This window comes from Lactuca saligna, chromosome 9 (assembly GCF_052625555.1).
Source record: "Lactuca saligna cultivar CGN05327 chromosome 9, ASM5262555v1, whole genome shotgun sequence".
In the NCBI taxonomy this organism is placed as follows: domain Eukaryota; kingdom Viridiplantae; phylum Streptophyta; class Magnoliopsida; order Asterales; family Asteraceae; genus Lactuca; species Lactuca saligna.
The window spans coordinates 162,060,113-162,082,653 of record NC_136425.1 but is presented as its reverse complement, the minus strand read 5'-3'; the positions used below and the strand labels follow the sequence as shown (position 1 = coordinate 162,082,653).

Sequence of the window (22,541 nt, the reverse complement as noted above, 5' to 3'; positions counted from 1 at the left end):
AGTAATCTTTTTGGATTATATCAAGACCTAATAAACATTCAAGGGTCCACTCAAATAATTCTAAAATATGAAAAATGTTAGACATATAATTAAAATCCACGGATCATAGACACTTTATGTGATTTCTTTATCTAGTTAAGAATTGGACAATGTAATATGTTGAATGTGTCTTAAGATGAGAAGTTTGATTAAGTCATTGCTTATTTTTTTACTCTTTCCACACATACGCTACCTTGGTATGTTCCAATGTTTTTTACTATAAAAGCATCACCACGTTGCATGTTATTCACAAATTAACTTCTCAAGCTAATTAACAAAGACATCAAAGCACAAGTTTCCCCTTCTCAACAATGACATCTCATTTGCTTTTATTTGGTCTCTTGGTGGCGGGCTGCTCCCTTGCGTTTGCTTCGGACCCAAGTCCTCTTCAGGACTTCTGTGTGGCGGACCAAAATAGCACAGGTAAGAATTTATGTGTGAAGGTCGAGAAACACTCCAGCATTTTCATGCATGATTTGAAAACATATCATACTTAACTGTGATTAATAGTTTATTTATTTAATTGTTGTTCCTCGTAGTATTCGTGAATGGCTTGGTTTGCAAAGAGGCAAGGCTTGTACAAGCTGATGATTTCTTTTATAGTGGGCTGCAATTAATGGGAAATACTTCGAATGCGGTTGGGTCTGCTGTGACTCCGGTGACTGTAGCAGAGTTGCCGGGACTTAACACTCTTGGTATCTCAATGGCACGTATTGACTTTGCCCCACAGGGTATTAACCCCCCACATACACACCCTCGGGCCACTGAAATTTTGACTGTTATAGAAGGCCGTATTCTAGTTGGGTTTGTCACATCCAACCCTGAAAACCGACTCATCACAAAACTACTTCAGAAAGGCGATGTTTTCGTATTCCCACAAGGTCTGATTCACTTCCAGAAAAACGTGGGAAATGGCTATGCTGTTGCTATTGCTGCTTTGAGTAGTCAAAATCCAGGTGTTATTACCATTGCAAATGCTGTGTTTGGATCAAATCCTGATATCGCAGCAGATATTCTTGCAAAGGCTTTTCAAGTTGACGTCAACGTCGTCTATCAAATTCAATCTAAGTTCTAGCTTTTATGCGATTTAAAAATGTTGTTTTCAGTGTTTTATACCCTTCAATCTTTTGATATTTGTTATTCTTGTGTTGCTATATTTAAAATTGAATAAAAAATATATATTTTTATTGTAACCGTGATTTAGATGTAAATCTTATTTGGAGTTAACTACTTCAAAACTATGATCTAATGTTAGGATCTTGCATTGTGCTAGCAATTGAGTTCCAAATTACAAAAACAAAATAAGATTAAATGGTCCCATGTGCTTTAAGAAAGTGAGAAGTTCGGTACCTAATTTTTTTTATGAGTATGGTCCTTATGATTTCAAAACTTTCAATTACTTGGATGATCGCTCCATAATGCATAACCTATGCAAATTGACTTTTGTATCATTTTAAATAATGTTTTATGTATTATAATTAAAAAAATAATAAGTAAACCACTACAAGAAAAGTATCCTTTACCGACGACATCTATGCCGATGACAATGGTCGTCGGTAAAATGTTTGTTATACGAACGACATGTTATCGGTACAGGTTTCTGAAAACTTTGACAAACTATCTTTCACCTGGACTCTATTCCAACGACTTACGGTTGCCATGGATTAGGTGGGAGCGAATTTTTTTTGGCGGTCTACTGAAAACTTATGCCGATGATTTGCCGTTGGTATAGGTTACGGATTTTATAATTTCGATTTATTTGTTTTTCTTTGTGTTGAAACAAAATAACGACGACGTTTTGTGGATATCTATCCCGGCGACATGTCGTTGGCATAAGACTTGGCGATCCACGTGAAAAATCAAAACTGGGAAAATCAAACCAACGTAGCTTTTTCTAACTCTATACCGACGACATGTCGTCGGCATAGGGTTTAAACCTAACATATCTTAGTCAATCGACTTCATTTGCATCGCAACTGTCTTTTGTTTCTCTGTCGCTCTTTCAACGAAAAATTACCCCTCCAGCGATTCTCCTTTACCATCGACGAGCTCATATGCTTCTTAATCCTTCTTTTCTTCTATGTTACGGATTGCTCAAGTCATTCACCATACTTTTGGGTGGGTTTTTTTTCTCCGGTTTCCGTTCACAGTCCTTCACTACCATCGGCATCTATATCTCTTTTCTGTGACCTTATTCCGGTGTACATCGTTGACCCTTCACCACCACTCATATCACCGATGATTTTGAGATAAAGTTCGGATTTCATTTTTTTTTTCTGTTTTGGAAAGTTTTTGAGATATGATTGACTTATGTTTATGCTCACTGTGATGTATGAAGTCTTAATTTCTCAACCGGAATGTGTGTTTAGATGATACTCTGAAGGAGCTTCAAAGAGTAACTACAAGGTCAAACTCTATCTAGCCTTGAGTTTTTAGTTAAACTTGTTTAAGGACTCATTAGTTTCAAGTTTGGATCGATTATGTATTAACAAATGCAAATATACAAACTTTTACATTGAAGTGCAATAAGATTACTTCTACAATTTATTTCAACAAAACAATAATTGACATATAGTCAAAACTTAGATTGAATGTAAAACCTAAAAGCTTTATTGAGACTTCAAAGTTATCTTTTATTTGTCTAAAAGTTCAGCTAGCTCAATGTCTTCTGGTATGATCAGCTGTTTTTGAGATACCAACATCAACAAATATACAAAACTAAGTAGTGTTACTCGTATTTAAACTATAAAATACTAACAAAAAGTATAAGACACATTTAGTATTGATATGTATAGGAATTTGTTTGGAAATTAAGCTCGGATTTTTTTATTCACAAATGCAAAAGTAGCAATATAACAAATGAACAGTAGATTTGTCTATATTGGCATTGCTATTGTTATTTAGCATGCCTATAATAATATAATTTGCTCATTAATGCATACCTTTTGTTTTGTTTTGAATGTGTTTTTTGGATGTAAGTATCAGTTTGTACATGCTTTCATAATTTGCTAATTGTAACATTGTCTACTTTTGGATGTAAGTCCCAATACTTTTACAAAAAAAAAAAAAAAAGTAACATAAAAACAAAAAACGTTTGTGTTCTTTCTATAATGGTTATTTTAATGCAATTGTTGCCAATGTAATTCTTATATGGCTTGGTTTTGGACTATGATCTGGTTTCCTGTAGTTATCTCTTGGTTATGTGATTAAAACCGTGTTTTTTTTTGAAGCTGAAAAGACCCGGTTATTTGAATGGGACCGGTCCATATTTAATCATTATACGACCTGGTTGTAGAATTGAAACCGAGCTCTTATCTAATTTTATCAAGCGGGTCCTATGAACTTTTTTGTAGTAGTGTAATTATATTAATAATAATAGAATTTTTTTTCGTCGATTTCCTTGCATGTCTATTAGATTTGATAATCCACAATACATACTAGACAACAACAACCTACATCAGATACCGACTACCAACTAGATACCATCTTTGTTTTTAGTTCCTAGTACTAATGATACCACTATACGAGTGATTTACCACCTTCTGATACATGTTTTGTTTGCTTTCCTACCTTTGATCACTATCCACTCCTGCTCATCATCATCATCACCATTTTTAGTCGTAGACCAGACCACTGCATCAACAATGAGTTTTGGCGATTAAAAAAAAACAAAATTTATTATTTGTTTCCCTACGATTATGTTTAAATTTAAAATGAAACATTTGAGAATATCAATGCGTAATAAAGATTCAAGTTCCACCAACATTAAGGCTAAACGGTATGGAGGTTACTTGGCTACGCGTGGGTCTGATGTGGCAAGGTCACCTATGCGTGAACACCGCCCCAGGTGCGCGTAGGTGCCTTGTGGCGTCGTGTGTATCACGGACGAAGACGTCCAATCAAAAAGAGAGAGAGTATGTAACGGGTTTTTTTTGACCGTTTGCATCTTAAACAAAAAAAAAATAATTTTAAATTTAAATAACATCTTTTACCTATATATATATATATATATATATATATATATATATATATATATATATATATATATATATATATATATATAATACACTTTCACCAACACTTTACACTTCCAAATAAAAAAAATACTTCTACTTTCTTTCACTTTTCTTCAAAAAAATGGATCCCAACCAAAATACTTCACCCACTCGAAACACCCCAAACACTCCTAATGATTATCAAGCTTATATGCAATTGTTGAATTCTCCAATCCAACAACAACCTTTATTCACTAACCTTCCCTACAACCCACAGATCCTCCAACAACAACGACCACAACAACAATTCATTCCCCAATTCCAAGGTTTCCAACAATAAGCTTCTCCACAATTCCAAACTCAATCGTCTCAAGTCGCATTATCTCAATCCCAAACCGTGAACCTCGACAATGACGATGTACTTGTCCAAGAAACACCACAATCATCCAGAAGAAGGCAACCAAAAGGAAAAGGGAAAAAGAAAGCAACGGCTTGGAATGAAGTAGAGGAAGAAGCTTTAGCAAAAGCTTGGATTTTCATATCCTGTGATTCGAGAAGAGGCAACGCGCAAACTGGAGAAAGTTTTTGGAATTGTGTTTTGGATCATTTTCACGCGCTACTTGGAAGGAAAACGGATCGGTCCTACGACGCGGTCAATGGGAAATGGCGTGATCTTCGTGCGATTTGCACAAAGTTTAATGACATATTTGAAAATCTAAAAAATATGAATAAAAATGGTTCCAACGATTTCAACATTTTATCAACCGCGTGCTACCAATTCAAAGTGACCAACAACGGTAAACCATTTGGTCACCAAAAAGCATGGGAAGTTTGCCGTCAAGGTCCAAAATGGGTCCTTAATCCGGAGACATCACATTTGGACTCGACCACCGGCTCCAACAAAAGAGCAAGAACTTCTGAATCGGACACGGGTTTTGGGTTAGACCTCAATGATGACGTCGATGTTGCCGAAGGAGACGGTCCACCTCAAGTCCAACTTCGTCGACCACCGGGAAGGGACAAAACAAAACGTCCGACGTCTTCAAGCGGGAAAGCAACCGCAACTAGCGACGATGCGATTGTGGAATAAATAGATAAAACTTTAAGTTTTCTAGAAAAAAATACAAATCCACGGAGGAAGCTCGTCGCCAAAAAATCGCTCTTACCGATCTTCAAATCATAAACTCGAAGCCCTTACCGGATTTCGACCCCGAAAATCTCGCGACATTTATCAAAATCCAACAACGTGTCCGTGCTAAGTATGCGGATTAGGTTATAAAATTTATGTTTTAGTTGTTGTGTGTGTTTTTTTAGTAAATTAGGATAAACAAGTAATTTAGGATTTTTTTTTGTCGTTTGAGTATTTTAGGAAAAATAAGTAATTTAGGATTTTTTTTTATTGTTGTGTGTTTAAAAATTAAAGCAATCTTTTTTAATTTAATGATTCTATTGTGTTTTTTATTTGAATTATTTTTTAATTTAATTTAATATAATTCATATAAAAAAGAAAAAAAAATATTGTGGAGTGGTAACTATTTCTAAGCGTTAGTGGGTTGATAGTAGGTTAGTAGTGAAGGTGATGTGGCGCTGACGTGACTTCACTTTTTGAGTTGACTGGTGGAAACCATACCCCTAAGCCTATTCTAACACGCATGAGAGTGATGCGACCCTATAGCCTTTATAATAAATTTAGAATTTACCAACCAAAGTTGAATGTATCTTCCCCTAAAAGTTCAAGAAAATGTTTTACTTTTTTTCATTCGGAAAAAAATAATTTAAATGCATATCAAGAAGACGTATTTGATGATTGCATCGATGTTTTACCTTTACTTCGCCACTGTTGTTTCGGTGGTGAGATACACAAATGCTAGTTTGACGATCCAATGTTTTTACCATGGGGCAAGATATTTTCTTTGATTAAGAAAGCCCTTTGTTTAGACTAGTCGGAAAATAAATTATAAGTAAATGTATTTAAACGGTTATATTTAATTATTTTTCACATATTGTAAAAAATAAAACATTCTTCATAGTGGGTTTTCAAGTTATATATAATTTTCTAAAGTAATTTTTTTGGACCATATCAAGACCTAATAAACATTCAAGGTTCCACTCAAATAAATCTAAAATATGAAAAATGTTAGACAAATAAAATCCACGGATCATAGACAATTTATGAGATTTTTTTATCTAGTTAAGAATTGGACAATGTAATAAGCTGAATGTGTCTTAAGATGACAAGTTTGATTAAGTCATTGTTTATTTTTTCTCTTTCCACACATACGCCACCTTGATATGTTCCAATGTTTTTTAGTATAAAAGCATCACCAAGTTGCATATTATTCACAAACTTCTCAAGCTAATTAACAAAGACATTAAAGCACAAGTTTCCCCTTCTCAACAATGACATCTCATTTGCTTTTATTTGGTCTCTTGGTGGCGGGCTGCTGCCTTGCATTTGCTTCGGACCCAAGTCCTCTTCAGGACTTCTGTGTGGCAGACCAAAATAGCACAGGTAAGAATTTTCATTCATGTGAAAATATATCATATTTAACTCTGATTAATATTTTATTTATTTAATTTTTTTTCCTTGTAGTATTCGTGAATGGCTTGGTTTGCAAAGAGGCAAGGCTTGTACAAGCTGATGATTTCTTTTATAGAGGACTGCAACTAATGGGAAATACTTCGAATGCGGTTGGGTCTGCTGTGACTCCGGTGACTGTAGCAGAGTTGCCGGGACTTAACACTCTTGGTATCTCAATGGCACGTATTGACTTTGCCCCACAGGGTATTAACCCCCCACATACACACCCTCGGGCCACTGAAATTTTGACTGTTATAGAAGGTCGTATTCTAGTCGGGTTTGTCACATCCAACCCTGAAAACCGACTCATCACAAAACTACTTCAGAAAGGCAATGTTTTCGTGTTCCCACAAGGTCTGATTCACTTCCAGAAAAACGTGGGAAATGGCTATGCTGTTGCTATTGCTGCTTTGAGTAGTCAAAATCCAGGTGTTATTACCATTGCAAATGCTGTGTTTGGATCAAATCCCGATATTGCAGCAGATATCCTTGCAAAGGCTTTTCAAGTTGACGTCAACGTTGTCTATCAAATTCAATCTAAATTCTAACTTTTATGTGATTGAAAAATGTTGTTTTCAGTGATTTAAACTCTTCAATCTTGTGATATTTTTTATTTTTATGTTGCTATATTTAAAATTGAATAAAAAAATATATTTTACTGTATCCGTGATTTAGATGTAAATCTTATTTGGTATTAACAACTTCAAAACTATGATCTAATGTTAAATCCTTGCATTGTGCTAGCAATTGAGTTCCAAATTACGAGACAAAATAAGATTAAATGGTCCCACGTGCTTTAAGAAAGTGAGAAGTTTGGTACTTTTTTTTTTTTTTGGATGAGTATGGTCCTTATGTTTCAATTACTTGCCTATCGGTCCATAATCCGCAACCTATGCAAATTGAGTTTTGTCTCATTTTAAATAATGTTTTGCTTATTATAATTAAAAAAATATAATAATTAAACCCTAATGCCATACCTGCTCCCATCCACCTTTCCTTACGCCACCCCACCCACCCCACCCATTCGATTCCACTCCATTCTTCTAATCGCAAATGTTACGTGATGAGCAATATAATCATAACCGCTATAATTATAGTTAGGGTTGTAAACGAACTTAACGTTCGGCGAACCGTTCGTGAACTGTTCGGCGGGAAGTTCGTTTATGTCCATTTATTTAATAAATGAACGAACATGAAAAAAAATTATCGTTCGTTTAGTTAAATGAACGAACATGAACAATAGTCTCGTTTGTTCATTTATGTTCGTGAACGTTCGTTTACGATGTTCATTTACGTTCGTTTAACTTTATTTATATTCAACTATATTCAATTATTTTTTTTATTATATTACTATATTATATGTTCGTTTATGTTCATATATGTTTAATTGTGTTTGTTTTATCTTTGTTCGTTTATGTTTGTTCGTTTATGCATGTTCACGAACATGAACAAAGTAATTTGTTAAACGAACGAACATGAACAAAAAAATCTCGTTCGTTTATCCGTTCGTGTTTTTTTGTTGTTCGGCTAACTTAAACGAACGAACATGAACAAGACCTTATTCGTGTTCGTTTGGTTCGTTTACAGCCCTAATTATAGTGGTTGCTCATGTCACATAACTACGATGAAGGAACATCTTAAGGATTATGAGAAACTTGCGTGGATAGGAGTCGTAAAGTTTGGAAATAATAAAAAGCACTGATCAAAGGTTACATAACCATTACGAATGGTCAATTCACAATAAACCGTTTGCATATGTGGACGGGTTAAAACACAATCTCATCATTATTTCTCAACATGTTTTTGGAATTGGAAATAAAATTACCCTCAATGAGGAAGGAAGTATGGTCAACAATAAAATGACAAATGAGGTTTTGTTAAAGTCCAAACAAAAACTAATATATATCCTTTGGATGTCACTCTGATCAAAGGTGCTACTTCAATATGCCTTCTTTGAAAAGTAGTAAATGACATAAGTTGTTTGTAGCATTAGAGAATCTTTCACTTAAATTTCAAGAACATTAATTAGTTAGTTACACGAGATTTGGTGAGAGGATTACCAATTTTGATATTAACATCACGAAGTCATTTAATTACAATTGAGATTAACATCACGAAGCCACTTTAGCTGCTCCATGTTGAACATTATGGACTTCAAAAAAGGAAAATTATAGAGGAAAGAAGTATATCCTTGTTATTGCTGTTAATTTTTCAAGCTTCACATGGGTCTACTTTTTTTGTAAAAAATCCGAAGCTTCACAAGATCTCATCAACAATATCAAAAAAATGGAATTGCATCTTTCAAAACCAGTCTGAAGTATACTCAATGATAATGGTTCAAAATTCAAAAATAAAAAATATCCTACTTAACTTATGGAGAAAGGAATCAGTTACAAATTTTCCGCTCCATACACTACAAAACAAAATATAGTTTTTGAAAGAATAAATTGATCTCTTTGTGAAGCTAACCACTCAATGCTGAATTTTGAAATAAAATACCATTCTACTTGTGGATAGAAGAAATCTCAACTACGGGCTTCATATATAACCGTTCTTTAGTTCATCAACATCACTCCTTATAAAGTACTTAGCAATCATAAACCTAATGTCAAATTTTTCCTTGTGTGTGTTTGTAGGTGATTCATAATGAATTTCAAGAATAATCATTTATAATTCCAATCTAAATTCAATGAAGGCATATATCTTGCTTATTCACAAAATTAAAAAGGGGTATAAGGCAATGAAAAAAAAGAACAAGCAAAACTAAAGTAACGTTCAATCTCACATTTGATGATCACTTTGTGAAGAAAATCGAAGCATACTTTCATCGATCCAAACTTTTCCATACCCTACCCATTTAAACCTTAATCTTAATACATTTTGATGTCGATATTAATTTATTCTGTGGAACTCTAGAGAAAGCAAAAACTTCAAAAGTTAATTCTTTGGACAATCATGTTGATAAAATGCACAATTTTTTTTAACTATAAAATCAAAAATTCACACCACTCCCAATGCTCCAATTCATGAAATAGACTCTTCTTATTTATTTAATCCAGAATCCACACCAATCCATGGGGAACACAGATCACCCAATGATATGGTTGAAGAGGAACATTCTACACCATCTGATGCTCCGGGGGGCGCAAACGAACCAAGTTATGATCACTTTTATGGAGAGAAGGATGGTCATATGAAAGGATATAATATTGAGCACGTGGATGACGCTCTCTTAGATTATGATGATATGTTTCCTCCTCTAACTAAGTGGACAAAGGATAATCCACTTTCTCAAGTCATTGATAATCCATCACAAAGGGTGACGACTCATTTTCAACAAAAAGAATATCAAGTTGTAAGGAACATTTATTGAAAATATTGCATGTTTCATGTGTTCTTCTCCAAAGTTGAACCAAGAATGTCAAAGTTGCTTTACAATATTCTGAATGGTCGAAGCTATCCAATTAGAATATCGGAGGTTAAAAGAAATTAAGTTTGGAGATTAATTCTTAAACCTCATGATGCATGTGTCATTGGTTTAAAGTGAGTTTTGCGAAATAAGGTTGACAAATAAGGGAATATTATCCAGAATAAAGAAAGATTGGTTGTCAAAGTATACTGTCAGGAAGAAGGCATTCATTATGAGGAAACTTTTTTACCAATTGCATAATTAGTAGTTGTATGAATATTTATTATGTATGATGCTCACAAAAACTTTGATATTTATAAAATGGATGTAAGTATGACTTTCTCAGCAGTGTACATAGAGAAACCTCCTGGGATTATGAATAAAAACTATCCCTATCGTTGTTATATTTTTGATAAAGTTGTTCATAGGTTAAAACATGATCCATGTGCCTGGTGCGAAACAATTAGTTTTTTTATTTTTATTTTTATTTATTTTTATTTTTTTATTTTTTCAAAATCTGAAAGTTCAAACAAGGCTCGGTAGATCCAACTTTTTTTTTTTCCACAAAAGGTTGGCAATCAACAAATGTTGGTGACAATCTACATTGCTGACATACTTTTTGGTTTTATGAATCGTTCTCTTATAATGAATTTGAACAATCATTGCAAATCAAGTTTGAAATGAGTATGAAAGGTAAAATAAATTTCATTTTAGGTTATGAATAAAGCAATTTTGTGAATTTTTTATTATTATTATTTTTTTTTTATAAATCAAGAATCTTATACCAAAAGTCTCTCGATAATATTTGGTATGATTTATTGTTCGGACGCAAAAATACCGATGGAATTTGTAACAAAATTAGGTCCGTGTAAGGGTAAACCACTCATGGAAATGCGCAATTATCATAGTATGATTGGTTCCTTACTTTATCATACCGCAAGTAAGCCTGATATTCATTGTTTTTTTAATATGTTAGGTTTTAAGCTAATCCGAGAGAACTTAATTTGCAAGCATTATAGAACATTTCTTGATAACTACACAAGACTCAAACTCAGGGTTTATCGAATCTAGCCAAAACTAGATTTTAGATTCAAGCGTATTTAGATATAGATCTGGGTGGATCTCATATTACATGGAAAAGAGCTTCGGGCTTATAGCAATTTTTTGATGGCAAATTGATCAACTAGAAATCCAAAAAGAAAACAAGTGTATCAATATTAAGGTTCACCACAATGCCTGGAATGAAGCCATATCCATAATTTGGCAATTGGAGATGAGGATCTCTTTAATCATCTTCCTTCATGGAGTTTTTTTTACAATAAAGCTTCCGGATGAGCAATTGGACATGCCTATCACACCAAGGGCTTTCACTTTTCATTTATTTTGGACAAAGGATATTACTAGGATCGAATCCCCAATAACAATCTTTTGATAAGATTATGTCATGAATGGAAAACCACAAGTGGATGTGTAGACGCTTGAAGGAAATACATAATTGGTTTCCATAAACCAATAGAAATGTATAAGAACATAATTTAAGATTATGAATTTTATGTGTTGTGAATGGATGTTCAAATTTATAATTTCAGTGTGGTGTACTTTCCCCTTATCATTTCTCTTATTTGATAGTCTTGTTCAAAAGTTTGTTGATAACAAAAATTGCTGATCAACTATATCAAGCAATTTATGGTAGTATATTTCAATGCAATTGGAAAGATTAACTATGATGTGTGAAAGTGTTTGAAACTCGAGGAGTTACATCCCAAAGGTAGTCTTGATAATCAATAAAGGTATGTTGATGGACAAATTATTTAAACACTTGACCGAGGAGTTCTCTACGGTATGCAAAATTCTCATAATTGAATTTTAAAACGACTTTCTGGAATAATTCACGTGGAACATTTTTCTAGTTCAACAATTGAGAGTATACTATGGAGAATCCACATTCCTATAGTTATTTATGTTGAGGAAATAATGATGGAACAAAAGTTTGCTCCTGGCAGTTGGCAGTTAGTACAATGCTTTTCTTTTGGTGATTGGCAGTTTGGATTTTACCTTACAAGCCTATGTGAAGATTGAACCACAAAGGGAAGATTGTTAGGGTTATTTTTGTTTTTATAAGTTTCTTGTCTGTATATTATCAATACGTAGGTTTTTGCTTTTGTATCTGAGACTTGTTGTTTCTAGATTCTAGGACTCCTTTCTTACGCTACACACCCAAGTGGATGTTAACATATATAGTTGGTTATTTGTATTCACGTGTAATATCCTAGGTGTCATTGTTTGACTGGCGTTTCCCTTATTTGAGTATCTCATGTTCACTATAAATATGTAGCTGGATAAGTCAATCATATAGCAAGCTAGACATAATCGTTTTTATCTGTCTAACATAAAGCGTAGTAGACTTAATTAGAGTTTGTGCTACTACTGTTAATCATTAAGCTATCCATGAATCCTCTCTTGCAATGTTCAGTCTGAATTGTTTCATTTATATGCCGCATTCGGTTCTTTGATTGTTGATTATAAAGTCGCTAAAGTGAGTGATGATTTGTTGGTATATACCATATTTGTTTCTTGAGTATCCTAGCCCATGTGACTCCATATATCCTGAAGAACCTATTAACTTGCCAATTATTCATATACATACTAGATTGGATACCATCTTTTTCTACTGTCCTTAGTACCAATGATATCCTTATGACTGATTTACCACCTTCTGATACTTCTGATACTCAACTCGTCCAGAAAAACTCCATCTCAACTCGACGAGTTGTCTCGTCAACTCGTCGAGTTGTAGCCCATCCTGCCTATTGTGGGGAAAACCATAACTGACTTGTCGAGTTGACTCATGCACTCGTCGAGTCCCTCTTGACTAATTCTCATTCAGTCGATTCTAAGCATAAATACTGTCCCAAACTCTAGATCTAACTTCCCAAGGCTGAAATACCACGTCAAACTGCAAGCTTTACATTCATGCATGGCACCTACAACTCGAAATGCCAAAACAATCTCTATTATAGGGTTTAATGCATAAAGGCTTGCCTCTAGCTTTATAAAGCTTGGATCATTGGGCTCAAAGGACCTCCTACAGTCCAGATCTAAGGTTTCAATCTCATAACATGGTCAACTGACTCAATAACCAAAAGATGGATGGGAGAAAACCCTAAAACTCCCTAGAATGAGATCTAACAAAAGAAATGGTTAACATAACAGCTTTTTACCTCCAAACAAAAGCTAACCACTAAAGAACACCAGATCCAAAAGTCCCTCCTCGATCCACTCCATGTTCCTCTCCAAATCTCATTCCAACAATGCATAAGAACACTCAAATTAAATTCTCTATCTCTCTCTCTCTCTCTCTCTCTCTCTCTCTCACTCTCTCATACACACACACACATAGAGCGAGTGGAACTGGTCTAGGGTTTCTCACAAAGCTCTGAGGTGACAAGGAAGGTAGATATGAAGGGCTTAAGGTCCTTTAAATAGGACAAAAACCCAGAAAATTAGGGTTTCCTCACACAACTCCTACTCGTCGAGTCAGGGTCCTTCGATTCGTCGAGTAGACTCTAAAAATCCCGTGGCCATAATAGTCTCTACTCGGCGAGTTGGTTCTCCCAACTCATCGATTTTCCATGTCAAAAGAAGTAAAATAATTAAATATCATTCCTGGGAGTCGGGATGTTACATTCATTATTCAGGGTTGCAGCCCAATCATCAGTATTCATGAGGTTTATGGCCTTGGGGAAGAAAGGATTTAGACCTTTTCGGATGTGGATATTATGGTTTAAGTGATCCAAGTGTCCGATGGTGTTTTCGGAGCCCAAGGGTATAATCATAATTTGACAACTCGGTCTTTTATGAATTTTTGGGTTTTCGGGATGTTTTAAGGCTATGGTGAGTTGTTAGAAGTTTAAGGTGCTTGGTGCATGTTGGTGTGCTTTTTCTCAAGGCTCAAGGCTCTTTCATTTACCAGCCTCCATTGGCTTCTAGCCTCATTTTAGAAACCCTAACCTCTCATTGAGTGTTTGAGAGATCTAAGTGTGCATTTTGGTGTGCTTTTGCTCATTTTCAAGGAAAGGGTGCTTGGTGCGAGCTTGTAGCTCAAAGGAATACTTATAGATCTAGACTCTTTGCTTCATTTCCAACTCATTTAAGGTATCAAGTTCATAGCTTGGTTTCTTGTTATGTTTTATGGGTTTAGGGCTAGATTTGTGCTTATTTTTGGGTTTTGAATCCTCCTTGTGAGTTTGAGCCACTCCAAGAGCCAAGATTGCTAGATCTTGTCCTTTTTGAGTTTATAAGCTTGTAAAAATGGTATCTTCATCCTTGCGTTTGGTCCATGCATGTTCAAGTTGGATTAGAATGAGTCTTACTGGATTAAGATGGTTGTTGGGTCCCATTAAGTCATGTAAATGCATAAAGGTGCCGACTTTATACGTAAAGAGCTTTATTTTAAGGTTTTCTAAAGTTTGGGTGCAAAGTGCTTAAGTGGTTAAGCCATAAAGTCGGTTTTGGAGCAAGTCAGTTTACACCCCGTGTAACTGAAGGTACACCTAGCGTACCTGGTTGTGGTTGCGATCTGGATTCATCGAGTACGCCCAACGTAGCTGAGTGTACGCCCCGCGTACAACGCTCAACTGGGCTTTGGACTTGTTGTGTTTTGGGCTTCGCATCTTTGGGCCACTTTTTTGCTTTGGGCATTTTGGGCCAACTGAGATCAACTGTTGCACTAAGGGAATTACTGGGCTTAGGATAAGGCCCATATGGGGATTGGGCTCAATTTGGAAAATTGGTCCATTCGTGGTCCTTAGTGGATCTATTGGTTTTGGACCTTTTTGTTTTATAGATTTGGGCCTCCGTTTTGGTTCAAGCTGGGCCAAGGGTAAAATGGTCATTTTGCCCCAAGTATGGATTATGGGCCATAGATTGGAACCCAATTGTTAATTGGGTGTTATTTTGTAGTAATAGCTCGGGGAGTCGTCAGGGCAACATCGAGGGATTTCTTTCAGTGAGCTTCAGCATTCGAGGTGAGTCTCCTCACTGTCCTATGGGTCGAAGGCACCAATGCTGCCCCATTTGGTTTATGTATTATAGGAAGACCCAGGGGTATCCCTTGGAATTTGTATGAAGGAACAGGAGGTGGCTCCTGGCGAACTGTATGCAAGACCAGAGTCTGAACTCTAGCAGTTAGTTAGTTAAGTAATGTAGATTGTGTGCTAGTTTTCATTATGATGCTTGCATGGAAGACCAAGAGTTGGCTGTCGACACTTGTCCGTAAGACGTAGGGTTTTGGCTCCCAGTCTGGCAAGGAAGACCATGATACGACTCGTGGCATAATGGCAAGACTATGGTTGGCACATAACTCTTTTATTGATTGTTGGATAGGTATGATATGTATGGCTCATTTGATATGTGTGGTAGTGGTATTTTAGGAACCCAGTAAGCTTTGTGCTTGTAGTTTGTGGTTTATGGTTTCAGGTACTTCCGTTTCGAAAGGGAAGGGCGCGACTTGATAGCTGTGCATACACCCGTGTTTTCCGCAATACATGATTTTGGGAATGAACTATGATAATTGTTTTATTTTGAAATGTTTTGAAATGGTTTAATAAAAGTTACATGAGTGTTTTGATTATAATAAAAATGAAACTTTTACGCTATGATTTTCGGGATGTTACAAAGGCATCACCCTAGGGTTTCTAAAGGGTCGGGCCACAAGGGGCCATTTTATTGCCTTCTAGGGTTTCAACCTATAAATATAGCCTTATGGGAGCCGTATTTGACATGCAAATTTTCGAAGCTCTCTCTCTCTCTCTCTCTCTCTCTCTCTCTCTCTCTGCAATTTCTTCCGGTTTCTTAGTGTTTGTTTTGCATTTATCGTTTTCCATTGTTCTTGGAAGCTCGTTGAATCTGCATTACATACTGAGGTCTTACTCTATTGCTTATAGCCAATAGAAGCGAAGTAAAATCCTTTAAAGACAAGAGTTCGATCCATCCAATTGTTACACGTTCAAGATTAGTCGTTAACAAGTCGGTTTTTACATTATAGTCTTATGTATATTTTCGTCTAATAACCGGTCAATATGGTTGTACTTATTTCTTATAATCAGATCTAATCGAGAATGATTAATCTGGTTTCTAGACGAACCTTGCTAATTATATTAATAATAATAGGATTTTTTCGCAATTAATCGTCAGTTTCCTTGCATGTCTATTAAATCTGATAATCAACAATACATACTAGACGACAACAACCTACATCAGATACCACCAAAGGGTCTTTGGCCTAGCGGTAAGGAGTAACTCTGTCAAATAAGAGGTCAAGGGTTCAAGTCTCACTACGAGGCATATATGATATTTAGGATTACATTAAGAGTAGGATAGTTTGCTGTTTCAAAAAAAAAAAGATAACGACTACTGATACAGACAAAAAAAAAAAAAACGATACCGACTGTATACCATCTTTGTGTATAGTTCCTAGTACTAATGATACCGCTGTACGAGTGATTTACCATGTTCTGATACACAAGATAGTGAAATTGATGATCAAGTTGTGTCATGTTCTGATACACAAGATAGTGAAATTGATGATCAAGTTGTGTTTGCTTTCCTTACTATGATCGCTATACACCCCTACTCATCAACATAATCACCCTTTTTAGTCATAGACAAAACCACTGCATCAACAATGAGTTTTGAGGATTAAAGTAAAAAAAACAAAATTTAATATTTGTTTCCCTAGAGTTATGTGTAAATTTAAAATGTAACATTGAATATCAATGCCTAATAAAGATTCAAGTTCCACCAACATTAACCAAAGTTGAATGTATCTTCCTCTTAAAAGTTCAACAAAATGTTTTACTTTTTCTTTATTCGGACAAAATAATTTAAATGTATCTCACGAAGACGTATTTGATGACTGTATCGTTGTTTTGCCTTTAGTTCGCCGCTGTTGTTTCGGTAGTGAGATACACAAATGCTAGGTTAATGATCCAATGTTTTTACAATAGGGCAAAGATATTTTCTTGGATTAAGAAAGCTCATTGAGTTGACTAGTCAGAAAATAAATTAATTATAAATTAAATGTATTTAAACACTTATATTTAATTATTTATCCAATATTATAACAAGAAAAGATTATTCGTAAAGTGTTTTTCAATAATATATAATTTTCTAAAGTAATCTTTTTGGACCATATCAAGACCTAATAAACATTCAAGGGTCCACTCAAATAATTCTAAAATATGAAAAATGTTAGACAAATAATTAAAATCCACGGATCATAGACACTTTATGTGATTTCTTTATCTAGTTAAGAATTGGACAATGTAATATAGACACTTTATGTGATTTCTTTATCTAGTTAAGAATTGGACAATGTAATATGTTGAATGTGTCTTAAGATGACAAGTTTGATTAGGTAATTGTTTATATTTTTTACTCTTTCCACACATACGCTACCTTGGTATGTTCCAATGTTTTTTACTATAAAAGCATCACCACGTTGCATGTTATTCACAAATTAACTTCTCAAGCTAATTAACAAAGACATCAAAGCACAAGTTTCCCCTTCTCAACAATGACATCTCATTTGCTTTTATCAGGACTTCTGTGTGGCAGACCAAAATAGCACAGGTAAGAATTTATACACTCCAGCATTTTCATGCATGATTTGAAAACATATCATACTTAACTGTGATTAGTAGTTTATTTATTTAATTTTTGTTACTCGTAGTATTCGTGAATGGCTTGGTTTGCAAAGAGGCAAGGCTTGTACAAGCTGATGATTTCTTTTATAGTGGGCTGCAACTAATGGGAAATACTTCGAATGCGGTTGGGTCTGCTGTGACTCCTGTGACTGTAGCAGAGTTGCCGGGACTTAACACTCTTGGTATCTCAATGGCACGTATTGACTTTGCCCCACAGGGTATTAACCCCCCACATACACACCCTCGGGCCACTGAAATTTTGACTGTTATGGAAGGTCGTATTCTAGTCGGGTTTGTCACATCCAACCCTGAAAACCGACTCATCACAAAACTACTTCAGAAAGGCGATGTTTTCGTGTTCCCACAAGGTCTGATTCACTTCCAGAAAAACGTGGGAAATGGCTATGCTGTTGCTATTGCTGCTTTGAGTAGCCAAAATCTAGGTGTTATTACCATTGCAAATGCTGTGTTTGGATCAAATCCTGATATCGCAGCAGATATTCTTGCAAAGGCTTTTCAAGTTGACGTCAACGTCGTCTATCAAATTCAATCTAAATTCTAACTTTTATGTGATTGAAAAATGTTGTTTTCATTGATTTAAACTCTTCAATCTTGTGATATTTTTTATTTTTATGTTGCTACAATTAAAATTGAATAAAAAATATAATTTTTTATTGTAATCGTGATTTAGTTGTAAATCTTATTTGGAATTAAATACTTCAAAACTATGATCTAATGTTAAAACCTTGCATTGTCGTAGCAATTGAGATCCAAATTACAAACACACAATAAGATTAATTGGTCCCATGTGCTTTAAGAAGGTGAGAAGTTCGGTCTTATTTATTTATTTTTTTTATTTTTATTTTTTTGATGAGTTTTGTCCTTATGATTTCAATTACTTGACTGATTGGTCCATAACCCCTAACCGATGCAAATTGACTTTTGTATCACATTAAATAATGTTTTGCTTATTATAATTAAAAAAGATAATAAGTAAACCCTAACCCCACACCCACTCCCATCCACCTTTACTTACACCACCATACACACCCCACCCATTAGATTCCTCTCCCTTCTTCTAATCGCAAATGTTACATGATGAGTAATATGATGATAACTAGTATATTGATAGTGGTCACGTCACATTACTAAGATGACGGATCATCTTAGGGATTATCAGAAACTTAAGTGGATAGGAGTCGTAAAGTTTGGAAATAATAAAAAGGTTTGATTAGAGTTTACATAACCATTACGAATAGTCAATTTTCAATAAAACGATTGCATATGCTGATGTTTTAAATGAAACAAACCCAAAGCCACCTGCTTTTACGAATCTTTTAAGTTTGTTTGTTTTCTCACGCATCTCTGGTAACTCTCTCCATTTTCCGATAACATACCCACAACCTACCGCTATAAGCACCACCTTGTCGGACACCACAAAACAAAAGGCAGCCATCAAAGAAACCGACCAACTGAACCAACTTTTGCGCCATTAACCAGTGACGAACACCAACAACTTCATGGCCTCTGTTTACCTTCGACCCACAGGCTGCTTCAACTGCAAACCTCGTCGACAACAGCTGTTAAGACCAGTTGTGATCAACCCATTACCGACGATCCATCACCCTCTTCACCAGAAACCCGGTTTCCTGCTGCATCTGCCCTGCAGCAAAGGGCTACCCCTTTTTGTGAAACCGACTCTCAAAATGGCCTTGTTCCTCTTCACAAGCCCTAAGCTCTCATACCAATTGTTGGTACAAGCCCTCTAGTTAAACTCACAGATATATCTTTATGTGAGTTTGATAGAGAATTGAGTTCTGAAATATGTATAGTGGAAAAGGAAAATACAAAAAAAAAAAAAAACAACAACACCTAAGCTCTGATACCAATTGTTGGAAATTAAGCAATGGAACAGTAAACAGTTCAAAGACCAACATTGGTAAAGCTGGAAATGGGAAGACAAACGATTAACTTTTATTGAATGAAGAATAGCAACCTAATGATTGAGTTGCTGTACAAAGAAATTTCGACTGCTGGATTGTAACTTTTAATCTATGCTATTTATACTACTAAACATCAACTGAAAATGAGAAATAATAGGAACAGCCAATTTTCCAACGATCATGACTTCCCATGTGTTTTATAGCATAGATTAGAAGTTACAATCCATCAGTCGAAATTTCTTTGTACAACAACTCAATCATTAGGTTTCTATCCTTCATTCAATAAAAGTTTATCATTCGGCTGCCCATTTCCAGCTTTACCCTTGTTGGTTTTTGAACTGTTTACTGTTTCATTGCTTAATTTCCATCAATTGGTATAGAGCTTAGGGCTTGTGGTTTTTTTGTATTAAACAGTTCCATTGCTTAATTTCCAACAATTAGTATAGAGCTTAGGGCTTGTGGTTTTTTTGTATTTTCCTTTCCCTCTGTACATATTTCAGAACTCAATTCTCTATCAAACTCACATAAAGATATATCTGTGAGTTTAACTACAGGGCTGTACCAACATAATCCTCTCTTGCAATGTTCAATCTGAATTGTTTCATTTATATTCCGCATTCATTGCGTTGATTGTTGATTATAAATTCACTACAGTGAATGATGATTTATTGGTATATACCATATTTGTTTCTTGAGTATCCTAGCCCATGTGACTCCACAAATCCTGAAGAACCTATTAACTTGCCGATTATTCATATACATACTAGACGACAATAGCCTACATCAGATCCCCATTGGGTACCATCTTTTTCTACACTCCTTAGTACCAATGATACCCCTATGAGTGATTTACCACCTTTTGATACACAAGATACTCAACAATGACCATGCGTCAAAAATGACTTTTAAGGGTAAAAGTAAAAAAAAAAAAAAAACAAAATATACTATTCGTTTCCTTAGATTTATGACTACATTTAAATTGAAACATTTGATAATATGAATGCCTAATAAACATATTCAACGTTCCACCAACACTAATCTAACACGCATTAGAGTGATGAAATTCTAGCCTTTATTATAGATTGAAAATATACCAACCAAAATTGAATGAATCTTCCTCTTAAAAGTTCAACGAAACGAAATGTTTTACTTGTTTTTTTATCAGGACAAAATAATTTCAATGTATGAACAAGCACACATATTTTACGACTGTTTCGTTGTTTTATCTTTAGTTCCCAACTATTGGTTCGATGGTGAGAAAAACAAATACTATCGGAGGTGAGAAACAAAAATACTAGATTGACGATCCAATGTTTTTACCATTGGGTAAGATATTTTTTTTGATTAAGAGAGCTCTTTGATTAGAATAGTCAGGAAATAAATTACAACTTATATAAATGCATTTAAACAGTTATATTTAATTATTTATCACATATTGTAACAATAAAACATTCTTCATAATGGGTTTTCAAATTATATATAATTTTCTAAAGTAATTTTTTTGGACAATATCAAGACCTATAAACATTCAAGGTTCCAGTCAAATAAATCTAAAATATGAAAAAAGTTAGACAAATAAAATCCACCGATCAAAGATACTTTATGCGATTTTTTTTATCTAGTTAAGAATTGGACAATGTAAAATGTTGAATGTGTCTTAAGATGACAAGTTTGATTAAGTCATTGTTTATTTTTTTACTCTATCCACACATACGCTACCTTGATACGTTCCAATGTTTTTTACTATAAAAGCATCACCACGTTGCATGCTATTCACAAACTTCTCAAACTAATTAACAAACACATCAAAGCACAAGTTTCCCCTTCTCAACAATGACATCTCATTTGCTTTTATTTGGTCTCTTGGTGGCAGGTTGCTCCCTTGCCTTTGCTTCGGACCCTAGTCCTCTTCAGGACTTCTGTGTGGCAGACCAAAATAGCACAGGTAAGAATTTTCATTCATGTGAAAATATATCATATTTAACTCTGATTAATATTTTATTTATTTAATTTTTTTTTCCTTGTAGTATTCGTGAATGGCTTGGTTTGCAAAGAGGCAAGGCTTGTACAAGCTGATGATTTCTTTTATAGAGGACTGCAACTAATGGGAAATACTTCGAATGCGGTTGGGTCTGCTGTGACTCCGGTGACTGTAGCAGAGTTGCCGGGACTTAACACTCTTGGTATCTCAATGGCACGCATTGACTTTGCCCCACAGGGTATTAACCCCCCACATACACACCCTCGGGCCACCGAAATTTTGACTGTTATGGAAGGCCGTATTCTAGTCGGGTTTGTCACATCCAACCCTGAAAACCGACTCATCACAAAACTACTTCAGAAAGGCGATGTTTTCGTGTTCCCACAAGGTCTGATTCACTTCCAGAAAAACGTGGGAAATGGCTATGCTGTTGCTATTGCTGCTTTGAGTAGTCAAAATCCCGGTGTTATTACCATTGCAAATGCTGTGTTTGGATCAAATCCCGATATTGCAGCAGATATCCTTGCAAAGGCTTTTCAAGTTGACGTCAACGTCGTCTATCAAATTCAATCTAAATTCTAGCTTTTATGTGATTTAAAAATGTTGTTTTCAGTGATTTATACTCTTCAATCTTGTGATATGTGTTATTTTTATGTTGCTATATTTAAAATTGAATAAAAAATATATAATTTATACTAACCGTGATTTAGATGTAAATCTTATTTGGAATTAAATACTTGAATACTATGATCTAATGTTAAAACCTTGCATTATCTTAGCAATTGAGTTCCAAATTACAAAGACAAAATAAGATTAAATGGTCCCATGTGCTTTAAGAAACTGAGAAGTTCGGTACTTATGTTTTTTTTTTTTTTTTTTTTTTTTGA

At 34.8% G+C, this 22,541-nt stretch overlaps 4 protein-coding genes across 4 annotated transcripts; all 4 read left to right on the top strand.

Moving 5' to 3' along the window:
* Positions 1 to 311: 311 nt before the first annotated feature.
* Positions 312 to 1,140, top strand: LOC145015540 (putative germin-like protein 2-1). Its single transcript, XM_078974019.1, has 2 exons — positions 312 to 462; positions 579 to 1,140. The coding sequence occupies exons 1-2, from the start codon at positions 351 to 353 to the stop codon at positions 1,112 to 1,114; spliced, it is 648 nt and encodes a 215-aa protein (XP_078830145.1). The 5' UTR covers positions 312 to 350; the 3' UTR covers positions 1,115 to 1,140.
* Positions 1,141 to 6,395: 5,255 nt separating this feature from the next.
* On the top strand, positions 6,396 to 7,188 carry LOC145015391 (putative germin-like protein 2-1). The gene is made up of 2 exons (XM_078973856.1): positions 6,396 to 6,546; positions 6,628 to 7,188. The coding sequence occupies exons 1-2, from the start codon at positions 6,435 to 6,437 to the stop codon at positions 7,161 to 7,163; spliced, it is 648 nt and encodes a 215-aa protein (XP_078829982.1). The 5' UTR covers positions 6,396 to 6,434; the 3' UTR covers positions 7,164 to 7,188.
* A 10,630-nt stretch (positions 7,189 to 17,818) lies between these two features.
* Positions 17,819 to 18,292, top strand: LOC145017611 (putative germin-like protein 2-3). The gene has a single exon (XM_078975606.1). It carries the CDS (start codon positions 17,834 to 17,836, stop codon positions 18,290 to 18,292), a length of 459 nt encoding a protein of 152 aa, XP_078831732.1. The 5' UTR covers positions 17,819 to 17,833.
* A 3,174-nt stretch (positions 18,293 to 21,466) lies between these two features.
* LOC145015822 (putative germin-like protein 2-1) lies at positions 21,467 to 22,292 on the top strand. The gene is made up of 2 exons (XM_078974298.1): positions 21,467 to 21,618; positions 21,701 to 22,292. The coding sequence occupies exons 1-2, from the start codon at positions 21,507 to 21,509 to the stop codon at positions 22,234 to 22,236; spliced, it is 648 nt and encodes a 215-aa protein (XP_078830424.1). The 5' UTR covers positions 21,467 to 21,506; the 3' UTR covers positions 22,237 to 22,292.
* Positions 22,293 to 22,541: the final 249 nt, after the last annotated feature.

What these genes read in the sequence shown, in the direction of transcription:
- LOC145015540 (XM_078974019.1), top strand. Translation starts at nt 351, where the DNA reads ATGACATCTCATTTGCTTTTATTTGGTCTCTTGGTGGCGGGCTGCTCC. An exon ending in GGCGGACCAAAATAGCACAG is followed by an intron (nt 463 to 578) that starts GTAAGAATTTAT and finishes TGTTCCTCGTAG; the next exon opens with TATTCGTGAATGGCTTGGTT.
- LOC145015391 (XM_078973856.1), top strand. Translation starts at nt 6,435, where the DNA reads ATGACATCTCATTTGCTTTTATTTGGTCTCTTGGTGGCGGGCTGCTGC. An exon ending in GGCAGACCAAAATAGCACAG is followed by an intron (nt 6,547 to 6,627) that starts GTAAGAATTTTC and finishes TTTTCCTTGTAG; the next exon opens with TATTCGTGAATGGCTTGGTT.
- LOC145017611 (XM_078975606.1), top strand. Translation starts at nt 17,834, where the DNA reads ATGGGAAATACTTCGAATGCGGTTGGGTCTGCTGTGACTCCTGTGACT.
- LOC145015822 (XM_078974298.1), top strand. Translation starts at nt 21,507, where the DNA reads ATGACATCTCATTTGCTTTTATTTGGTCTCTTGGTGGCAGGTTGCTCC. An exon ending in GGCAGACCAAAATAGCACAG is followed by an intron (nt 21,619 to 21,700) that starts GTAAGAATTTTC and finishes TTTTCCTTGTAG; the next exon opens with TATTCGTGAATGGCTTGGTT.